Source organism: Bos grunniens, chromosome 29 (assembly GCF_055505025.1).
Source record: "Bos grunniens cultivar Pamir isolate PY7600 chromosome 29, Bosgru_T2T1.0, whole genome shotgun sequence".
In the NCBI taxonomy this organism is placed as follows: domain Eukaryota; kingdom Metazoa; phylum Chordata; class Mammalia; order Artiodactyla; family Bovidae; genus Bos; species Bos grunniens.
In genome coordinates, this window is record NC_141193.1 from 9611747 (window position 1) to 9635614 (window position 23868).

At 39.6% G+C, this 23868-nt stretch overlaps 1 protein-coding gene across 9 annotated transcripts in view; it reads right to left on the reverse strand.

The window, feature by feature from the left end:
* Nucleotides 1–342: 342 nt before the first annotated feature.
* LOC147341987 (solute carrier family 22 member 10-like) overlaps nucleotides 343–23868 on the reverse strand; it is a 35498-nt gene continuing 11972 nt past the window's right edge. For 2 of the 9 annotated variants that reach the window (XM_086384495.1, XM_086384494.1), the window contains exons 5-7: nucleotides 13500–13623; nucleotides 12899–13014; nucleotides 11340–12442 (exon numbers count right to left, since the gene is read on the reverse strand). In XM_086384495.1, coding sequence (XP_086240621.1) covers nucleotides 12406–12442; nucleotides 12899–13014; nucleotides 13500–13623 — 277 coding nt within the window. In that variant the 3' untranslated portion in view covers nucleotides 11340–12405. Of the gene's footprint in view, nucleotides 5024–6534; nucleotides 6743–7191; nucleotides 7301–8807; nucleotides 9023–11339; nucleotides 12443–12898; nucleotides 13015–13499; nucleotides 13624–23868 lie in introns of those variants that run through there. The other 7 variants (XM_086384490.1, XM_086384489.1, XR_015157829.1 and 4 more) reach the window with 7 other exon arrangements.

Here is a 23868-nt window from a genome sequence, read left to right on the forward strand (position 1 = left end):
CATAATGACTGCACTGATTCATATTAGCACCAAGTATTGCCTCTACTCCACATATTAACGTCCCTGGTGGCTCAGTGGTAAAGAATCCGCCTGCAATGCAGGAGAGGGAGGCTTGATCCTTAGGTCAAGAAGATCCCATGGAGAAGGAAATGGCAACCCACTCCAGTATTCTTGCCTGGAAAATTCCAAGGACAGAGGATCCTGGCAAGATATAGCCCATGGCATCGCAGAAGTGTTGGACAAGACTCAGCAACTAAATAACAACCATAACCACATACTCACCAACACTTATTATCTCTTGTCTTCTTGATGCTAGCTGTGAATCAAAAATTAACCAATAGTCAATCCAAAGGAGAAACAGAGAATTTTATTTGAACCAGGCTGAGGATTGTAATCCAGGAGACAGCCTTTCAGAAAACTCTGAGGACTGTTCTATTTGTTAGAAGTTGAAGGCACAGTCATATATATATATTTTTGAGACAAAGAAATTTATGTCACAAATGACACACTGACATTTTGCATCAAGTTCACCAAAGATACATAGTCCAGTTCTGCACACACCAAGCAAGCAGCAGGTCACCATTACCTGTTACAGTTGAGCAGTCTCATCCTTTAGGAGCTCTGATTAATGTATAACGCAGATACACATTGCATATGAAGGAGGGATCAGTATGGGCAGGGAGTATGTCATGCTTAAAGTTTCTTGTCCTGCTTTAAAGTATAAATTTTATTCCATCACAGTCATTCTAAGAGGTGTGAGGAGATTCTCCATTGTAGTTTTGATTTTCCTTTCCATGATGATCAGTAATGTTGAGCAACTGTCCAAAAACTGATGGCCATTTGTATATCTTCTTTAGGAAAATGTCTATTAGGGTTCTTTGTCTATTTTTAAATTGGGTTACTTGGTATTTTGTTATTGAATTGTAGGAGTTACTTATGAATTTTGGATATTAACCCTTTTTCAGATATCTAACTTGGCAGTATTTTCAAATCCATACTATGTAATACTTCATGGCAATAAAAAGGAATAAAATACTGATACAAACAACAATAGGCATGAATTTCAAGTACAATATACCAAGCAAATGTCAATACAAAAAAAGTATAAATCTGTAATAAACTTACGTGATGTTCTAGGAGAAACAAAGTTAACACCTAGTGAAATACACAGTGGAAGAGGATTGAAGGCTAAGGGACAATTCTGACTGAGGAATGAGCACAAAAGTAATTTCTGGAATGGAAATTAATCTCCCTGTTGATTGGGTTGCATTTGCCCCTGGTATATGAATTTATGCAAATACACTGAATTTTGACCTTGGGATTTGTACTTTTTACCATGTGTAAATTATACCAAAAATAAGGGAACCATAGACAACAACAAGATGAGACAGCACCAGGCAGAGCTCACACGGGGTAGCAGTCAGACATGACTTAGCGACCAAATAACAATAACAACAAGGCCCTCTCAGCCCCTTGCCCTCTGGGCTTTTGAATGGAGTGGCAGCTCTCTGAATTGCCTTCATGGTCATTCTTCCATGACCCTGAACAATAGCTTTGCTTCTGTTGAGATGGCTGATCCATAACAATTTCCTTATTAAGCAGTTACTTGGTCATCCCCTTATAATATTTTAATTTTGTATGCTTACTTTTTAAAAACATGAACATAAAAAATTGCAAAGAAACAGTAATCACTTAAAATTTGACCACTTAAAGTTCACCACTGTTACCATTTCAATGAATGTATTTCCAAAAAAAAAACATAATTTTCTAATTGCCAGTGATTTATGACATCAAAAGTATCATGCACTAAGTTTACAGATATATTGATATTTGCTTCTGGATTTCTTTCGATGTCCAGTTGCATATACTATACAGTTCTGACTTTTGCAAATTTATTTGTTTATTTATTTTAGAATATAAACTTATTTATTTTAATTGGAGGCTAATTACTTTACAATATTGTATTGGTTTTGCCATACATCAACATGAATCCACCACGGGTGTACACATGTTCCCCATCCTGAACCCCCCTCCCACCTCCCTCCCTGTACCATCCCTCTGGGTCATCCCAGTGCACCAGCCCTGAGCATCCTGTATCATGCATCGACCCTGGTCTGGTGACTCGTTTCACATATGATATTATACATGTTTCAATGCCATTCTCCCAGATCATCTCACCCTCGCCCTCTCCCACAGAGTCCAAAAGACTGTTCTATACATCTGTGTCTCTTTTGCTGTCTCACATACAGGGTTATCGTTACCATCTTTCTAAATTCCGTATATATGAGTTAGTATACTGTATTGGTGTTTTTCTTTCTGGCTTACTTCACTCTGTATAATAGGCTCCAGTTTCATCCACCTCATTAGAACTGATTCAAATGGATTCTTTTTAATGGCTGAGTAATACTCCATTGTGTATATGTACCACTGCTTTCTTATCCATTCATCTGCTGATGGACATCTAGGTTGCTTCCATGTCCTGGCTATTATAAACAGTGCTGTGATGAACATTGGGGTACACGTGTCTCTTTCAATTCTGGTTTCCTCAGTGTGTATGCCCAGCAGTGGGATTGCTGGGTCATTTGGCAGTTCTATTCCAGTTTTTTAAGGAATCTCCACACTGTTCTCCATAGTGACTGTACTAGTTTGCATTCCCACGAACAATGTAAGAGAGTTCCCTTTTCTCCACACTGTTTCCAGCATTTATTGTTTGTAGACTTTGGATAGCAGCCATTCTGACTGGCGTGTGATGGTACCTCATGGTGGTTTTGATTTGCATTTTCCTGATAATGAGTGATGTTGAGCATCTTTTCATGTGTTTGTTAGCCATCTGTATGTCTTCTTTGGAGAAATGTCTGTTTAGTTCTTTGGCCAATTTTTTGATTGGGTCATTTATTTTTCTGGAATGAGGCGCAGGAGCTGCTTGTATATTTTTGAGATTCATTCTTTGTCAGTTACTTCATTTGCTATTATTTTCTCCCATTCTGAAGGCTCTCTCTTCACCATCCTTATAGTTTCCTTCGTTGTGCAAAAGCCTTTAAGTTTAATTAGGTCCCATTTGTTTATTTTTGCTTTTATTTCCAATATTCTGGGAGGTGGGTCATAGACGATCCTGCTGTGATTTATGCTGGAGAGTGTTTTGCCTATGTTCTCCTCTAGGAGTTTTATAGTTTCTGGTCTTATGCTTAGATCTTTAATCCATTTTGAGTTTATTTTTGTGTACAGAGAAGGCAATGGCACCCCACTCCAGTACTCTTGCCTGGAAAATCCCATGGATGGAGGAGCCTGGAAGGCTGCAGTCCATAGGGTCGATGAGGGTCAGACACGACTGAGCGACTTCACTTTCACTTTTCACTTTCATGCATTGGAGAAGGAAATGGCAACCCACTCCAGTGTTATTGCCTGGAGAATCCCGGGGACGGGGGAGCCTGGTGGGCTGCCGTCTATGGGCTCACACAGAGTCGGACATGACTGAAGTGACTTAGCAGTAGCAGTACATGGTGTTAGAAAGTGTTCTAGTTTCATTCTTTTACAAATGGTTGACCAGTTTTCCCAGCACCACTTGTTAAAGAGATTGTCTTTTCTCCATTGTATATTCTTGCTTCCTTTGTCAAAGATAAGGTGTCCATAGGTGTGTGGATTTATCTCTGGGCTTTCTATTTTGTTCCATTGATCTATATTTCTGTCTTTGTGCCAGTACCATACTGTCTTGATGACTGTGGCTTTGTAGTAGAGCCTAAAGTCAGGCAGGTTGATTCCTCCAGTTCCATTCTTCTTTCTCAAGATCACTTTGGCTATTCGAGGTTTTTTGTATTTCCATACAAATTGTGAAATTATTTGTTCTAGCTCTGTGAAAAATACCGTTGGGAGCTTGATAGGGATTGCATTGAATCTATAGATTGCTTTGGGTAGCATACTCATTTTCACTATATTGATTCTTCTGATCCATGAACATGGTATATTTCTCCATCTATTAGTGTCCTCTTTGATTTCTTTCACCAATGTTTTATAGTTTTTTATATATAGGCCTTTAGTTTCTTTAGGTAGATATATTCCTAAGTATTTTATTCTTTTCATTGCAATGGTGAATGGAATTGTTTCCTTAATTTCTCTATTTTCTCACTATTAGTGTATAGGAATGCAAGGGATTTCTGTGTGTTGATTTTATATCCTGCAACTTTATTATATTCATTGATTAGCTCTAGTAATTTTCTAGTGGCATCTTTAGAGTTTTCTATGTAAAGGATCATGTCATCTGCAAATAGTGAGAGTTTTACTTCTTCTTTTCCAATTTGGATTCCTTTTATTTCTTTTTCTGCTCTGATTGCTGTAGCCAAAACTTCCAAAACTATGTTGAATAGTAGTGGTGATAGTGGGCACCCTTGCCTTGTTCCTGACTTTAGGGGAAATGCTTTGAATTTTTCACCATTGAGGATAATATTTGCTGTGGGTTTGTCATATATAGCTTTTATTATGTTGAGGAATGTTCCTTCTATTCCTGCTTTCTGGAGAGTTTTTATCATAAATGGATGTTGAATTTTGTCAAAGGCTTTCTCTGCATCTATTGAGATAATCATATGGCTTTTTATTTTTCAGTTTGTTAATGTGGTGTATTACATTGATTGATTTGACTTTTGCAAATTTATTTAGAGTTCATCATATGGTCCTCCTTACATGAACCTGCCATGGTATTCCTCTGTTTCTGAATCACATTGTCTATTAATAATTTATTGACAAATTTGAAACTTTTTTGACTCCTTCCCCCCAAAATGGGACTGTTCATGGAATTACATATTCTCATTTATTACATGTTTAATTGCCAATTAATGCAATAATTATAAATGAGATGTATTTTTCAAGTGTATTTTCTTGCCATTTTGTAGATATAAAGGAGATATCTACTCCTGGAGATATTTTTTCTTCATAATTTTTTCTTCCTCACCAGCAAGACCATGAAGAGCCTTAAAATTTTGTCACTTTTATGTAAGAATCTTTTTCATTTATTTTTCTTGAGAATTTTTGGCTGAAAAACCAAAGGAGAAACAACAAATTAACCAACCAATCAGAAAATAAGAATAGACATTATGAAAGAGAAAAAATAAAAGTAAGTTTGGATGCCCTCCTTGTACAAGTACAAACTGATCCCTAACCATCAGCTTTTTTCATTGTTGCTATTGAGTCACTAAGTCACAGATTCCTTACCACTGAATCAGGATGACTCAATGGTAAAGAACTCTCCTGCCAATGTAAGAGACACAGATTTGATCCCTGGGTCAGAAAGATCCCCTGGAGAAGGGCATGGCAGTCCACTCCAATATTCTTGCCTGGTAAATTCCATGGACAAAGGAGCCTCATGGGCTACAGTCCATGGGGTCCCAAAAGAATCAGATGTGACTTAGTGACTAAATGACACCAACTGTGCAGGCACATGAATGCACTTAAAAGTGCTACTTGCACTTGGTCTTTTTGGATTCTCACTTTGTCATTTGGATCTCTGGCCAATGACACCTTTGATAAGTCAGGAGGTGGGTTAAAAATCTAAAGGAGTTCCCAACTTGTTATAGGTTCAGTTGTGTACCTTCCAAAGTATATATATTGAAGTCTTAACCATCTACCTCAGAATATGCAATTATCATATTTGAAAACGGGATTGTTGCTGATTAATTAAGATGAGATCAAACTGGAGTAGAAAGAGCCCCTGATCCAATATGATGATGTTCTTATTAAAAGAGGGGAACTTGAGACATAAAGTGATGCCAGGGGGATGCAATGTGAAGACTGGAGCTATTTTCCACTAGCCAAGGAACTACCAGAATCCAGGAGAGACCTGGAACAGACCCTTCTCTAGAGCCTTCAGAAGATGTAGAGTCCTGCCAACAACTTGAGCTCAGACTTTCAGCCTCCTGAAACTTGACACAGTAAATTTATTTTGTTTAAGTCACTCAGTTTATCAGATTCTACTGTAGAAGCCCTATGAAACTAAGATACAACGTTATAGTTTTAAAATGCCTTTTCCAGTTTCTTATTATCGTCAATCTTTGCATAACTTGTGGCAGCAAAACTGAATCTTACAGCCACATGCAAATAAATAACTTTTTTACTGCCTTTCCACAGAAAGTCCTTAAATTGTGGGAAAGTCCTTAAAATGTGATTTTTCTAACAATGCTCCTTCACCAGTCATCCCATTTCTTTCCCCTCTATCCCAAGCTCTTAAGGATCTGAGGATCATGATCCCAATATGAATGTGTGTTTCTCATGAGGACAGGTAGGATGTAAAATCATAACAGAGCTAATTACCATCACTTCAGCACTAAAACTACCAATGAGAACAGGGCAGAGGGGATCTCTGCAGTCTAGACTAGAATTCACAATGGATGGAAATGACCTTGCCTCTCATGAAGATAATGGCCCAAGATGGGAGTATCCCAGGCAAGGCTCAGCCTCCCCAGTGATCTGAGGGACTCATGAGGTGTGTTGCCTTTCTGACCCACAGATCCAAAGCACACAGTCCCTCCCAGGGGATGGTAGGTTTACTCACTTATTTTCCACATCCTGGATGGTGTCAGGAATGGGCAGATTTTTGGTTTCAGGTAGGAGAAGAATGAGAAGACCAGCAATGATTGGAAAGACTCCATAGATGATCCAGGGCAGGATGGGTAGATACACTACTAGGGTCATCAAGAGGGGAGCCAGGGTTGCCCCACATCTACTAGCTAGCATATCTAATCCTAAAAAGTTTGCCCTGAAGGAATAAATGACATGATGTAGTAATTCAGTAAATATCTGCACACAAAATTCATGAGATATTATTCTGCAATGAAACACAATTACTATATTCATGAGCTTGATGATAAACCCTTGTTATTGAGATTTGTCCCTGGTTTTCTAGCTGTCTTTGTCAAGTGTATTGATATATTTTCATTATTTTATATGGAATGTTACACATTGGACCTATAGTAATAAGAGATTCAAAAGATTAATGAGAAGGATTGAATTACTGCTCAGAACAATACACAGAACAAAGTTGGGTTTTTCAATTAACTTTGGCTATAGTTGCTATTGATATAGTATTACCATTACAAATGATTAATTTATAACTTAAAGATCTTATTGTGTTCACTCCTGAAATAAGCATCAGTTAGATGGGAAAGTCATACTTTAGATCCTGGCAGAGCATCCATAAACTCTTACCTGAGGAGAGTGGGGATGAGTTCATTAGAGTGGACAGAAAGAGCAGACACAGAGGCAGCAACACAGCCAATTCCCACACTTGCCAAAGCCACACGCAGGGTCTGCATTTCTGGAGACAGGAAGACCAGCAACACTAAGAAATCTGGGCTGGAGGAAGTGGCATCCACCAAATTTACTCAGGAAAAAAAGAAAACTATGGTTTATTGATAGATTTGAAATATACCATAGAATATATATATATGTTGATAAACTGAGAAATGTAAAATCATCAATATATGTGGTAAAATTACATAAAACTATCTGGAATAATTGCAACAAATCCATCTGCATATCTGAGATTTGCAAGAAAAGAAAAAGGAAACAGTGTGGCAGAAATTTGCTTTCACTAATTTTGTCTGGTATTTGCAATATCCTTATTGCTGAAGTTAAGACATGGACAATTACTGAGTCTAATGTTCAGCTCCAATCTTGAGACGTTTGTAATTAAAGTGCAGGTTTTAAAGTGACCAGTCATCCTGGGAATTTGAAGGTTTTGATAATGTGAGATTTTCATTGATAAAATCAGAAAAGTCCCAGGTAAACCCAAATAAGTCAACCAACCTAGTGTAGATACAGCATTGCCATGGGGTAAGTATGACACCAGAGAGTAACAGGACAGTACTGCTCTATTAGTGAACAGGCTGTGGAGAAGCTAGATCTACATCAATGTTAGACATGAAGAACCTAAAATTGAAGCCTCTAGTTGGGAAAAATTGTCAAAATTAAGGAACAATTGAGAAAATTGAGGGGAATCAGTTTTCTACACAGTATAAAAAGAAATGTAATTATAACCAGATAATATTGGAAAGAACTCCATAGTAAAGAAGTATTATTAATGCATTATTGATGATATTCTGAGAAGCAATAAAAATACCTATCTGTAATGCTGTGTCACATTCCTGCATTGGAGATGCAAATTGCCCACCAAGTTTCTCCTAATTATTACATATCATCATTCTATTAACTTATAAAGTAATCTGATAGGGAATGGACAAGGATTTTTCTCAGCTTCAGTTCTTGTTTCTACTACACCCTCCTTCCCCACTTGAAAAAGAGGATTTTTTTTTTTCATTTCCTGGGAGACTTTCTTAAGCAAGAACTATAGTCATAGTGACTTAAGCTCACAGTCATATGTAGATACATAGAAATGGGGAAGTAGACCAGTCATCAAAGCTGGTAATGAAGAGCCCAAATAGAGGGAGTGGCCATAGTATGCTCTCACATGGGATATAATTGCAAGGCCTCATCCCTCTTTACTGGCTATTTAATGTGTGAATGGGAAAACCACAAGTGAATGATTGCTGTCTTAGAGAGACTACCTGGAATAAATGGGACCATTTTCCAGACGTTTCCACTATGTGATGAAAGATAAATATATGTTTGCGCTGCCCCTTACTGACCTTTAGTTCTTTCCTCAAAAACTTATTAGCAGAATTTCTCATCAGTTTGGTTTGGGGGAATACTTAACCTTTCATTAGGACCTCTTTTTACTCCTGGCTTCAGACAAGTATGACCAAACAAACCTTGAAGAATGAGAAAAAGACCCTTCGTTTCCCCAAAGTCCAGTCTTCTCTCACCTTGGGGCACAAATGTGTTGACCAAAATGGATATTCCCACCAGGAACATGAGAAACATCTGGGTTGGTCGACGGCCCATGTGATTCAGTGGTAAAACTGCAAGACTTCGGACTGAGACAGTGAGAGCTCCAAAGATTACCTGGAACAGGAAAATATTGCTCCCAAAGTGCTGTAGATTCATAAAGATGCCAAAATAGGGTATTGTGGTTGCAAATCTGTAGTGGGGAAAAAAAAAGAAGAAAAAAGACATAAGCCATAAGACTTAGAGCAAAGGTACTATAATTGATGATTATATTCACCCAGGCAGCCAGTGATCAATATTAAACAATAAAGGCCCTATCTGACTTGTGTAATTCTTCATTTTAAAGTGAAAAGTTGTCGTAAAAATTACATGGCTGTATATGAAAACAACACTTTTTCTGACATTCTTTTGTCTGATTTATTAAACACAAATATGACAGTAAGAGGAAACATAACGTGACTCAGTCTCCAAACAGGATAGTATATAATACTTGACAACAGAAGCATTAATAGTAAAACTTAGAAATTAGGGAAATAATTTCTTTTTGAGGGTTGTCTATATGCTGTGAGTCCTCCCCCTCCTCGCCCAATCCCAATACTGCAAAGAATTTCTATTTTCTCAACTAGTGGTTGAAGCTGGAAAATACTGTCTGTGTCCCCTTGACTTGACAGCATAGTGCCCTGGGGATTAACACAGTTCTAGGAAATTTAAAGTTCATTCCTGATTTTTTAAGGCTAAGAAACAGTGTAAGAATACAGGAAAGCAAACATATACCAACAGTAACATCAGAAATGGAATCAAAGGATCTCACTTCAGATTTTACCCAGAAAACATTTAAAGAAGCCCACTTTAATGATCTACTATACCTATAGAGAGCTAGACTTAGTACAACTAGACTTAGACATTAAAATAGAAGAAACATCACAGATCACAGTATTCCAAAAAAGGTGTCTGATGACTGTCATCTTTACTTTTTCTTTCCACTCTGATTGTCTAGGATTCAGAAACACAAGTCTATGTCCTAGTGAATATGGAAAAGTTGAAAATGCATGTGCTGTGAACTTAGTCACTTAGTCGTGTCAGATTCTGTGCAACCCAATGGACTGTAGCCCACCAGGCTCCTCTGTCCTGGGGATTCTCCAGGCAAGAACACTGGAGAGGGTTGCCATGCCCTCCTCCATGGGGATCTTCCCAACCCAGGTCTCCCACACTGCAGATGGATTCTTTACTGTCTGAGCCACCAGGGAAGCCCCTCAAAAGAAGGAGGCACTAATTTCCATGTAAGTATTATTAGGTGTCTTTTCCTCATCTTCTATCTCCCAATCAGTGTCTCCCCCTCATTCTTCATTATTAAAAAGCATAATAAAGTTAAATGCATAAATGGTCTACTAGGCTATGCCTGGGAAGAGATCAATTATGCAATGCAATAGTCACTTACTTAAGCTTGTCAGTGGGTCTATGTTGTCCTGTATGTTTCTCGTGCATGAGCATTCAGTATTCAAAAATTAAGAATTATATTTAAAATTTCTCCTCTTGACTCTACCAAAGTGAGTACTTATATCCCCTCAAGAGACAATAACCAAGATTTCCTTACAGAAGCCCTTGTGCTAACACACAAATAAAATGTATCCAAATTGGAAACCAATAAAAGTCCACCAACATTGAAGTACATAATGGGGAGGGAGGAGGGAGGGGGGTTCAGGATGGGGAACACGTGTATACCTGTGGCAGATTCATGTTGATGTATGGCAAAACCAATACAATAGTGTAAAGTAATTAACCTCCAATCAAAATAAATAAATTTATATTAAAAAATAATAAAAAGGTATAATTTGAAAAAAAAAAAGAAATTGTAGTGTATTCATCTAATGAAAACTGAAGCACTAGGGAGGAAAACCACCTAATGTTATGCGCAGCAGAATGGGTAAATCTTCAGGAACGAGCATGAGAAAAGGGGGCCTGTCACAGAATCCTCATATCATTTACATTAGGTGAAGGTCAGGATCAGGCAAGACTCTTCTGCAGTGAAAGAGATGAGAGCAGCTGGACAGGCGAGGGCAGTGAGGAGAGAACAAGAATGAGGCAGTGGTGGAGGTAGTGGTGTTTATTATTGTACAGGATATGTGAGGGGAATCCTGGGGTATCAGGATTTTCCTGCTTTGATCTGGAGGTTGCTACATTTTTACATGTTGAAATATTCATTAATCTGTATATATTCATAATATCTTCATGTATCAATTGGCAAAAATTGCTTCCATTAAAATTTAAAGAAAAAATAAACCCCCAAATCCACACTGTGACAGAAATTCTCAACATAAACCTTCACTGAAGAGACTGACACAGTGATATAACCAACTCTACTTCATATACTAATTTCTGTGGCAGTATTATTTGGTGTGTTTCCCTCATCTTTTATCTTTAAATCAGTGCCTCCCTCTCACAACACTGTTGTAATTAATGAAATAGTTTCATGTCCACTCTTTTATTTTTATTTTATTTTATTTATTTTTTTTTTAATTATTATTTTTTTTACTTTACAATATTGTATTGGTTTTGCCACACATCAACATGCATCCGCCATGGGTGTACACGTGTTCCCCATCCTGAATCCCCCTCCCACCTCCCTCCTCATACCATCCCTCCGGGTCATCCCAGTGCACCAGCCCCAAGCTTCCTGTACCCTGCATCGAACCTGGACTGGTGATTCGTTTCTTATATGATATTATACATGTTTTAATCCCATTATCCCAAATCATCCCCCCCCCCACAGAGTCCAAAAGACTGTTCTATACATCTTTGTCTCTTTTGCTGTCTCGCATACAGGGTTGTCGTTACCATTTTTCTAAATTCCATATATATGTGTTAGTATACTGTATTGGTGTTTTTCTTTCTGTCTTGCTTCACTCTGTATAATAGGTTCCAGTTTCATCCACCTCATTAGAACTATTCAAATGTATTCTTTTTAATGCCTGAGTAATACTCCATTGTGTATATGTACCACAGCTTTCTTATCCATTCATCTGCTGATGGACATCTAGGTTGCTTCCATGTCCTGGCTATTATAAACAGTGCTGCAATAAACATTGGGATACACGTGTCTCTTTCAATTCTGGTTTCCTCGGTGTGTATGCCCAGCAGTGGGATTGCTGGGTCGTATGGCAGTTCTATTTCCAGTTTTTTTTAAGGAGTCTCCACACTGTTCTCCATAGTGGCTATACTAGTTTGCATTCCCACCAACAGTGTAAGAGGGTTCCCTTTTCTCCACATCCTCTCCAGCATTTATTGCTTGTAGACTTCTGGATCGCAGCCATTCTGACTGGCGTGAAATGGTACCTCATTGTGGTTTTGATTTGCATTTCTCTGATAATGAGTGATGTTGAGCATCTTTTCATGTGTTTGTTATCCATCTGTATGTCTTTTTTGGAGAAATGTCTATTTAGTTCTTTGGCCCATTTTTTGATTGGGTCGTTTATTTTTCTGGAATTGAGCTGCAGGAGTTGCTTGTATATTTTTGAGATTAGTTGTTTGTCAGTTGCTTCATTTGCTATTATTTTCTCCCATTCTGAAGGCTGTCTTTTAACCTTGCTTATAGTTTCTGTTTTCTCCAGTAGTCCTGTATGGATGTGAGAGATGGATCATAAAGAAGACTGAGTGCCAAAGAATTGACGCTTTCAAACTGTGGTGCTGGAGAAGACTTTTGAGAGTTCCTTGTACAGCAAGGAGATCAAATCAGTCTATAATAAAGGAAATCAGTCCCAAATATTCATTGGAAGGACTACTGCTGAAGCTGAAGCTGAAGCTCCAATATTTTGGCCAGCTAATGTGAAGAGCCAGCTTGTTTGAAAAGACTCCAATGTTGGAAAAGATTGAAAGCAAAAGGACAGGGGGCTTCAGAGGATGAGATGGTTAGATAACATCACCAACTCAGTGAACATGAGTTTAAGCAAACTACAGGAGATAGTGGAGGACAGAAGAACCTGGCATGCTATAGTCCCTGGGGTCACAAAGAGTTGGACAAGACTTAGCAACTGAACAATAGCAACAACTACATGCATTCTGTAAAGCCCACCTCAAAAAGGAGAGAAGACAGATGCTTTTACGCAGATTGGGTGTGCGGAACAAGTCAAACACAGTAGGTTTGGTCTGTGCTGCCTCCAGCTCCTCCTGCATGGTCGCTTTCAATCCCTTCAACAACAACAAACACATATCACTTGCTGACACAGTGCCAGGTATTGTGATGAACACTGGCACCCAATAGGATAGGAGAGATACCTTCCCTTTCTTTGTAGTACAACAGATTACACATGCAATCACATGTGTGAACATGATATGAAGGAGGATGTAGGGAGTTAAGGGAGACTCCAGGAAATTACACAGCAACAATGATTTTTTTTTTTAATGAGGCCATGGTGGAGGGAAGTGGGCAGGGCATCCATGAGAGCACATAGGCTGCAGGTTCAAATCAGCAGATGAACTAAAGGAAGAAGTCCTTGTATAGTGTTCAAAGCTCCCTTTATAAGAAATGGGCATGAAAGACCAGGAAACTGAGCTTGCATTCTCAACTAGATGGCCTTGTTAGAAAAGCAGTTTGTCTCTCTCAATAAGGAGGAGGCAGGTACTAGTTCATGACTTCCCTCCAACCCAATAACCACCTTCCCTTTCCGGCTTACCTCCATACTCAAGATTTCTTCAGCATTCTTTATTCCATTTCTGTGTGCAACTTTTTTAAGTTCCTTTAAGCCCTCATCTGGTTTATTGGTGACAATCAGCCACCGTGAAGATTCCACCTGCCACCTGATGAAAGAAGAGCAGACGGATAGAGTCAACCCTTCTTTGCTTATTTGCTATTTGATTATTGACAACATGTTTTATGTCTTCCACCTACTATCCACTACATCAACTAGACATTCATGTTGTGCTAGACTAATTCTAGGAAAATATGAGAGTGATAACTCCATGCTGGGATGACAGACTTGGAGACAAATTGCCTTTATGCTTATTCAGCAGGAGTTTTTCCCAGAAGTTTATGAAGGTTAAACTGGAGAGTGCCTCACATACATAATTTCCTCTCGAAGCTTGATATGAAATCTAGCAATTTTGTGCACATAATATATATTCTTTTCAAAAAGTGCCCCAGGCTTCCCTGGTATCTCAGTGGTAAACAATCCACCTGCCAACGCAGGAGACCTAGGTTTAATCCCTGTTCTGGGAAGATCCTATATGCCGGGGAGCAACTAAGCCCATGCACCAAAACTATTGAGCCTGTGCTCTAGACCCCAGAAACCACAGCTATTAAGCCCATGTGCCACAATACTGAAGTCTGTGTGCTTCAGGTCTCCTGCTCCACAACAAGAGAAACCACCCCAGTGAGAACCCATGCCCTACAATGAAGAGTAGCCACTGCTGGCTGAAACTAGAGAAAAGCCCATGTAGCAACGAAGACCCAGCATAGCAAAAATAAACAAATGAATAAAAACTTTTTTAAAAAAAGAAGCCCCAGTTATGTATGGTTCAGTTCAGTTCAGTCGCTCAGTCGTGTCCGACTCTTTGAGACCCCGTGAATCACAACACGCCAGGCCTCCCTGTCCATCACCAACTCCCAGAGTTCACCCAGACTGACGTCCATCGAGTCAGTGATGCCATCCAGCCATCTCATCCTCTGTTGTCCCCTTCTTCTCCTGCCCCCAATCCCTCCCAGCATCAGAGTCTTTTCCAATGAGTCAACTCTTCGAATCAGGTGGCCAAAGTACTGGACTTTCAGCCTTAGCATCATTCCTTCCAAAGAAATCCCAGGGCTGATCTCCTTCAGAATGGGCTGATTGAATCTCCTTGCAGTCCAAGAATCTATTCTTCGGCACTCAGCCTTCTTCACAGTCCAACTCTCACATCCATACATGACCACTGGAAAAACCATAGCCTTGACTAGATGGACCTTTGTTGGCAAAGTAATGTCTCTGCTTTTCAATATGCTATCTAGGTTGGTCATAACTTTCCTTCCAAGGAGTAAGCGTCTTTTAATTTCATGGCTGCAGTCACCATCTGCAGTGATTTTGGAGCCCAAAAAAATAAAGTCTGAAACTGTTTCCCCATCTATTTCCCATGAGGTGATGGGACCGGATGCCATGATCTTCGTTTTCTGAATGTTGAGCTTTAAGCCAACTTTTTCACTCTCCACTTTCACTTTCATCCAGAGGCTTTTTAGTTCCTCTTCACTTTTTGCCATAAGGGTGGTGTCATCTGCATATCTGAGGTTATTGATATTTCTCCCGGCAATCTTGATTCCAGCTTGTGTTTCTTCCAGTCCAGCGTTTCTCATGATGTACTCTGCATATAAGTTAAATAAGCAGGGTGACAATATACAGCCTTGATGTACTCCTTTTCCTATTTGGAACCAGTCTGTTGTCCCATGTCCAGTTCTAACTGTTGCTTCCTGACCTGCATACAAATTTCTCAAGAGGCAGATCAGGTGGTCTGGTAGAGGTCAACAAATATTTTAAACACATGTACACCCATGGCTGATTCATGTGAATGTATGGCAAAAACCATGACAATATTGTAAAGTAATTAGCCTCCAATTAAAATAAATAAATAAAATAACTAACCCCCCCCAAAAAATAAATAAATACTCCTGCCACTACCAACAATGTTTATATCTAACTACACATGTGAGTCACGTATTACATGTGCCTCAATTTTCTCATCAGTAAAATGGGAACAAGAGGCCTAGCTTCCTTTTATGGTTTTTAAGAGGATAGAATGACTGAGCATGTGATTCGGACATGGATTACACTGTCCCCTCTCTCTGAACTCATCTCACTGTTAAATATATAGTCATCTTTCTGTGGTCTATTAAATCTGATTCTTCCTAAAATGGTTTTAAGTGTAGGAATGAATTTATTTATTTAAAAACTGTTTGTTGGGGCTTTCCAAGATGGTAGGGGAGTGGGTGGACAAGGAGTGCATCTCTGTCCAAGGATGCATCAGGAATACCTCTGCAGATGCAAAAGTTCTCACAGAACACTGGCTGAACACTACTAGCAGGAGAACTCAATCACCAGAAAGGACCATATGGAGCCACACTTAACTGGCTAAGATGAAAGAAAGAAGGGAGAAGAAGGACGAGAGCAAGTAGGAGCAGACCTACACCGCAGGGTGGGGTAGCTGAAGGAAAGGAGAGATTCCCACATCCAGGGAAATCAATTGAGACAGAAGGGAAGAATTTGGGGCTGTCAGTTATGAACCAGCTGGTCTGTGACAGTCTGGATAGAGTTAGAACCATACGGACAATCTGTGCCACAGTCCTACATACCCTAGACTGGAAGCCACATCCACGGGTATGCAGGGGGTCTGGGAGCTGGAGCCTGGGGATTGGAGAGCAAACCCAGGCGAGGACTGCCGTTGGCTGGGGGGAGACGTCTTAAGGGAATAGGAGGAGAAAATCCACAACAGGGAATGCCTTTGGAGGAAAATTGGACTGCCGTGGAAGCAGGGCACTACTGCTGAGTCACATGCAGGGAGTAGAGTCACCACTGTAGCTTCTCTCTCCCCACACACCAGCCTGGGCTACCTAGCAATAGAGAAGAACCAGCCATGGCTGCCCCTTGCCTGCCTGCCTCTGGAGGTTAGGAAAAGCAATCAATAGAGCCTTATCTCTTGCATCCATGGCCACTGGCTTCCCTGTACGCTGGGCACCACCAGCCTTCCTCAACTCAAGCAGCTATGCTACCTCCATGCCTGGTCCCCACTGCAGCAGACCCAAGTCCTCCAGGGCAGCCTTAGGAGCAGACTCCTGTGAGTGGCCCACATGCAGAGTTGGTGATAAAACCACAAGTGAGCAACAGGGGCCTGGCAATTAAGTAAGAGGATCAAAAACCTTTTCATCAGCTGTTCAAGCTGCAGATTAAATACTCAACATCAACTAAAGACTCTGCATCTATGGAATATATGAGAGTATAATGAGTGCTCCCACAAAAGAAAATGCTCTAGCTCTGGCAGCTGTGGATATTGATGGCAAGCACACATGGGAGAAAAGCCAAATTACAGTCTCAGCTGTCCTCACAGGTCCACAGCAGGTCTAGAGATTAGCCCTCCCCAGCATTTGTGGGTCTCTTGGGAAAGCAGTGGAGGGAAATGATTCAAGGTAGGGCAAAGGACACCAATGGCTGAGATCCTAGGAAAACTTTTATTATTGTTTTTGTGTTTTGATTTGTGCCATTATCACTGGGTTGGGAAGATCCCCTGGGGAAGGAAATGGCAACCCACTCCAGTATTCTTGCCTGGAAAATCCCATGGACAGAGGAGCCTGGTAGGCTACAGTCCATGGGGTCACAAAGAGTCGGACACGACTGAGTGATTTCACTTTCACTTTGGCTATTTTTGAAATTTCTTTATTCTCTGCTGTTGTGATTGCTGTTTTTTTTTTAATTTAAATTTATTGATTTTAATTGGAGGCTAATCATTTTATAATATCGTATTGGTTTTGTCATACATCAACATGAATCCTATTATTATTATTATTTCTATTTAGTTTTGCTGGATTCTTTTTTAACCATACTTTTAATTTTTTAAATCTATCTCTACTTTTACTTTGGTTTTCTGTTCTGTTTTTGGGGGGAGGGGTTGGTTCCTTTTTGTTTTGTGGGGATTTCTTTTATTAAAAAAAAAATATATATATATATATCTTTTATATACTTCTGTATTAACTTTGCTTTTCTGTTGTTCTTTTTTTAATCATTTTTCCATTTGTTTTGTTTTCTTTGCTTTATTCCTCAGTTGGCACTCTGCTTTGGTTTTATTTTCTGTTTTGTATTTTTGTTAGTTTTGTTTTTAATTGGTTGATTTCATTTTGGGTTTCCTTTGCTTGTCTGGTTGCTGTCTTTTACTTTGCTCTCTTGGTTTTGTTTTGGTTTCTTGTGTGTGTGTGTGTGTGTGTGTGTGTGTGTGTGCGCACACACATGCATACACATGCTTATATTTCCTTTGCTCTTCTGTTTTTTTAGATTTTGCTTTAACATTTGTCTGGGTTTCTTTTTTATCCCTTTTATTACCATGATGAATGGCTTGTGGGGTATTGATTCCCTGACTGGAAGTCTGGCCTGAGCCTCTAGGGTGGAAGCACTGAGTCCAGGATACTGAACAGAGGATTCCTGGCCCCAGGGACTATTAATAAGTGAGCGCGCCCATAAAGGCCTCCATCCAAATCCAAGACCTAGTTCCACCCAACTGCCTGTAGCACCTAGCACTGCATACCTCATGCCAAACAATAAGCAAGATAGGAACACAAACCAAATCATCAGCAGACAAGCTACCTAAAGTCATACTAAGCCCACAGACACCCCAAAACACATCACTTTACACAACCCTCCCATCAGAGTGAAAAGATTCAGCTCCACCCATCAGAATGCAGACACTTGCCCTCTCTACACAAGCCACTAGACCAGCCTCACCCACTTGGGGGAAAGACCAAAAGCAAAAATTATAACCCTGCAGCTTGGGGAAAGGAAAACTTAAACACATAAAGTTAGACAAAATAAAAAAGACAGAGAAATATTGTGCAGATGAAGGAGAAGGTAAAAACCCACAAGACCAAATAAATAAACAGAAAATAGAAAATTTACAAGAAAAAGAATTCAGAGTAAGCCTAAGGATACTGGAGTGGGTAGCCTGTCCCTTCTCCAGGGGAACTTCCCAACCCAGGAATTGAACCAGGGTCTCCTGCATTGCAGGCAGATTCTTTACCAGCTAAGCTACCAGGGAAGCCCAATGATAGTAAAGATGATACAAAATCTCAGAAATGGAATGGAGCAAATGCAAGAAACACTTAGTAAGAACCTAGAAGAAATAAAGAATAATAATATAAAAAATGATGAACAACACAAAAACTGAATTTAAAATACTCTAGAAGGAATCAACAGCAGAATAACTGAATCAGAAGAATGAATAAATGAGATGGAAGATAGATTGCTGGAAATAACTGAAGCACACTAGAATAAAAAAGAGAGCTAAAATAATTGAGGACAGTCTCAGATACCTCTGAGACAATATTAAATGCACACATTCAAATTATAGGGATCCCAGGGGAGAAAAGAGAGCACGCGTGCGAGAGAGAAAGGGGTAAGAAAATATTTGAAGAGATTATAGTTGAAAACTACTCTAACAGGAGAAAGGAAATAGCCAATCAAGTCCAAGAAGCACAGAGAGTTTGATACAGCATACACTCAGTGGAGAAACATGACAGACAATGCACTCTGCGCTGACGGGCAGCAAGCCCTGTCTGTCTAGCTTGAGCAGAAAGCACTGCAACCAAGGACATTGGAGGCAGTCAGGCAGGCGGGGATCAGAAAGAGAGACAGACGCAGGTTGTGGGCAAGCCAGGAACCTCGGTTTCCTTCTCCCCGCAAGGTGATAAATAAAGCCCAGAAAGTTTAGGGCACTGGTTTGAAGACACCAGCTGGTAGGGAGAGGGAGTGAGCCTAAAGTTCCTGGTCCATGCTTGGGGCCTCTGGGACAGTGTGGAACAAATATTTAGAAATAAGGCTTTATGGTTATTGCTGTTCATTAAGTATCAAGAAATCATCATAATAAAGATACTCAAGTTGCTGTAAAAAAAAAAATTAAACACAAAGAAAAATATTAAAAGCAGCAAGAGTAAAGCAACAAATACTATACAAAGGAATCCCCATAAGTTTAAATCTGATCTTTCTGCAGAAACTCTGCAGGCCAGAAGATAGTGGCAGAATATAATTAAAGTAATGAAAGGAAGAAAACTACAACCAAAAATACTCTACCCAGCAAAGATCTCATTCAAATTCAATGGAGAAATAAAAAATTTTACAGACAAGCAAAGGTTAAGAGAATTCAGCAACATCAAACCAGCTTTACAACATATGATAAAGGAAATCCTCTAGGCAGGAAATATAAGAGAAGGAAAAGACCTACAAAAACATACCCAAAACAATTAAGAAAATGGTAATAAGAACATAAATATTAATAATTACCTTAAATGTACATAGATTAAAAGCTCCAACCAAAAAATACAGATTGACTGAATGAATAAAAAAATAAGACCCATATATAAGCTGTCTACAAGAGATCCACTTTAGACCTAGGGACATGTATAGACTGAAAGTAAGGGGATCAAAATAGACTTTAGAATAAGAACTGTTATACGAGGCAAGGAAGGACAGTACATAATGACCAAGGGATAAATCCAAGAAGATACAAGAATTGTGAATATTTATGCATCCTACGAAGGAGCACCTCAATATATAAAGTAAATGCTAACAGCCATAAAAGGGGAAATCAACATAACACAATAACAGTGGGGATTTTGACACCCTACTTACACCAATGAACAAATTATACAGAAAGAAAATTTATAAGGAAATGCAAGCCTTAGGTGACACATGAGAACAGATGGACTTAATTGATATTTACATGACATTCCATCCCAAATCAGCAGAATACACTTTCTTCTCAACTGCACATGACTCTCCAGGATAGATCAGATCTTGGGTCACAAATCAAACCTCCATAAACTTAAGAATATTAAAATCATATTGAGCACCTTTTCTGACCACAATACTGAGATTAGATATCAATTACAGGGAAAAACTGTAAAAAACACAAACACACGGAGACTAAGCAATACACTTCTAACCAACGAAAAGATCACTAAAGGAACCAAAGAGAAAATAAAAAATACCTAGAAACAAATGACAACAAAAACACACTGACCCAAAACCTATTGGATGGTTTTGTTCAGTTGCTCAGTCATGTCTGACTCTCTGCGACCCCATGGACTGTAGCTTGCCAGGCTTCCCTGTCCTTCACTGTCTCCCGGATCTTGCTCAAACTCATGTCCATTGAGTCAGTGATGCCATCCACCCATCTCATCCTCTGTCCTCTGCTTTCAATCTTTCCCAGCATCAGGGCCTTTTCTAATGAGTCAGCCCTTTGCATCAAGTTGCCAAAGTATTAGAGCTTCAGCTTCAGCATCAGTCCTTCAATGAATATTCAGGACTGATTTCCTTTAGAATTGACTGACTTGATCTCCTTGCAGTCCAAGGGACCCTCAAGAGTCTTCTCCAGCACCACAATGTAAAGGCATCAATTCCTTGGTGCTCAGCCTTTTATGGTCCAACTCTCACACCCATAAGTTACTGCTGGAAAAACCATAGCTTTGACTAGATGGACCTTTGTTGGCAAAGTGCTGTCTCTGCTTTTTAATACACTCTCCATCACCTGTCCATCACCATCTCCCGGAGTTCACTCAAACTCACGTCCATTGAGTCGGTGATGCCGTCCAGCCACCTCATCCTCTGTCGTCCCCTTTTCCTCCTGCCCCCAATCCCTCCAAGCATCAGAGTCTTTTCCAGTGAGTCAACTCTTCGCATGAGGTGGCCAAAGTATTGGAGCTTCAGCTTTAGCATCATTCCTTCCAAAGAAATCCCAGGGCTGATCTCCTTCAGAATGGACTGGTGGGATCTCCTTGCAGTCCAAGGCACTCTCAAGAGTCTTCTCCAACACCACACTTCAAAAGCATCAATTCTTCGGCACTCAGCTTCCTTGACAGTCCAACTCTCACATCCATACATGACCACTGGAAAAACCATAGCCTTGACTAGATGGACCTTTATTGGCAAAGTAATGTCTCTGCTTTTCAATATGCTGTCTAGGTTGGTCATAACTTTTCTTCCAAGGAGTAAGCATCTTTTAATTTCATGGCTGCAGTCACCATCTGCAGTGATTTTGGAGCCCCCAAAAATGAAGTCTGACACTGTTTCCACTGTTTCCCCATCTATTTCCCATGAAGTGATGGGACCACATGCCATGATCTTAGTTTTCTGAATGTTGAGCTTTAAGCCAACTTTTTCACTTGCCTCTGTCTAGTAATTCTCAAATTATAGTGAGCAGACATTTCATAAGGCAAGCTTGTTAAAAATGCAGATTTCTAGGCTCATCACTCTTAATCTAACTTGTCAGCTATAGTGTAGGTCCTAAGAATGTTGAGTTTTAAACCAGCTTTTATCTCTCCTCTTTCAAGAGGTTCTTTAGTACCTCTTCACTTTCTGCCATTAGAATGGTGTCTTCTGAATATCTGAGGTACTTGATATTTCTCCTGGCAATCTTGATTCTAGCTTGAGCTTCATCCAACCCAGCACTTTGGATGAAGTCCTCTGCATAGAAGTAAAATAAGCAGGGTGACAATACACAGTCTTGATGTACTTCACAATTTGGAACCAGTCTGGTCTGGTTCTAACTGTTGCTTCTTGACCTGCAAACAGGTTTCGCAGGTGGTAGATAAGGTGGTCTGGTATTCCCATTTCTTTAAGTATTTTCCACAGTATATTATGATCCACACAGTCAAAGGGTTTAGCCTTTGAAGTCAATGAAGCGGAAGTAGACGCTTTTCTGGAATTATATTGCTTTTTCTATGATCCAATGGATGTTGGCAATTTAATCTCTGGTTCCTCTGCCTTTTCTAAATCCAACTTGAACATCTGGAAGTTCTTGGTTCACGTACTGCTGCAGCCTAACTTGGAGAATTTTGAGCATTACTTTGCTACCATGTGAGATGAGTGCAACTGTGCAGTAGTTTGAACATTCTTTAGCATTGCCTTTCTTTGGGATTGGAATGAAAACTGACCTTTTCCAGTCCTGTGGCCACTGCAGAGTTTTCAAAATTTGCTGGCATACTGAGTGCAGCACTTTCACGGCATCATCTTTTAGGATTTGAAACAGCTCAACTGGAGTTCCATCACCTCCACTAACTTTGTTTATAGTCATGTGTTGTAAGGCCTGCTTGACTTTGGACTCCAGGATGTCTAGCTGGACAGACACTCATTCCAGGATGTGAGCAATCACATCATGGTTATCTGGATCAATAAGATCTTTTTTGTACAGTTCTTCTATGTATTCTTGTCATCTCTTTTCAATATCTTCTTCTTTTTTTAGGTCCATACTCTTTCTGTCCTTTTTTATGCTCATCTTTGCATGAAATGGTCCCCTGATGTCTCTAATTTTCTTGAAGTGTCTCTAGTTTTTCCCATTCTATTATTTTCCTCTATTTCTTTGCACTGATCATTTAGAAAGGCTTTCTTACCTCTCCTTGCTATTCTTTGGTACTCTGCATTCAGATGGATATATCTTTCCTTTTCTCCTTTGCTTTTGCATCTCTTCTTTTCTCAGCTATTTGTAAGGCCTCCTCATATAACCATTTTGCACTATTGCATTTCTTTTTCTTGGGGATGGTTTTGATCGGTGCCTCCGTACAATGTTACGAACCTCTGTCCATAGATCTTCTGGAACTCTGTCTATCAGATCTAATCCCTGTAATCTATTTGTCACTTCCACTGTATAATTGTAAGCGATTTGATTTAGGTCATACCTAAATGGCCTAGGAGTTTTCCCTACTTTCTTCTATTTAAATCTGAATTTTGCAGTAAGGAGTTCATGATCTGAGCCACAGTCAGCTCCCAGTCTTATTTTTGCTGACGTTATACAGCTTCTCCATCTTTGCCTACAAAGAATATAATCAATCTGATTTTGGTATTAACCATTGTGATGTCCATGTGTAGGGTCATCTCTTGTGTTGTTGGAAGAGGGTGTTTGCTGTGACCAGTTCATTCTCTTGGCCAAACTCTGTTAGCCTTTGCTCTGCTTCATTATGTACTCCAAGGCCAAACTTGCATGTTATTCCAGGTATATCTTGACTTCCTATTTTTGCATTCTAGTCCCATATGATGAAAAGGACATCTTTTTTGGTGTTAGTTCTAGAAGGTCTTGTAGATCTTCATAGAATTATTCAACCTCAACTTCTTCAGCCTTAGTGGTTGAGACATAGACTTGGATTACTGTGATATTAAACGGTTTGCCTTGGAAATGAACAGAGATCATTCTGTCATTTTTGAAATTGCACCCAAGTACTGCATTTTGGACTCTTGTTGACTATGAGGGTTACTCCATTTTTTCTAAGAGATTCTTGCCCTCATTCTGGTCCATTTTGGTTCACTGATTCCTATAATTTTGATGTTCACC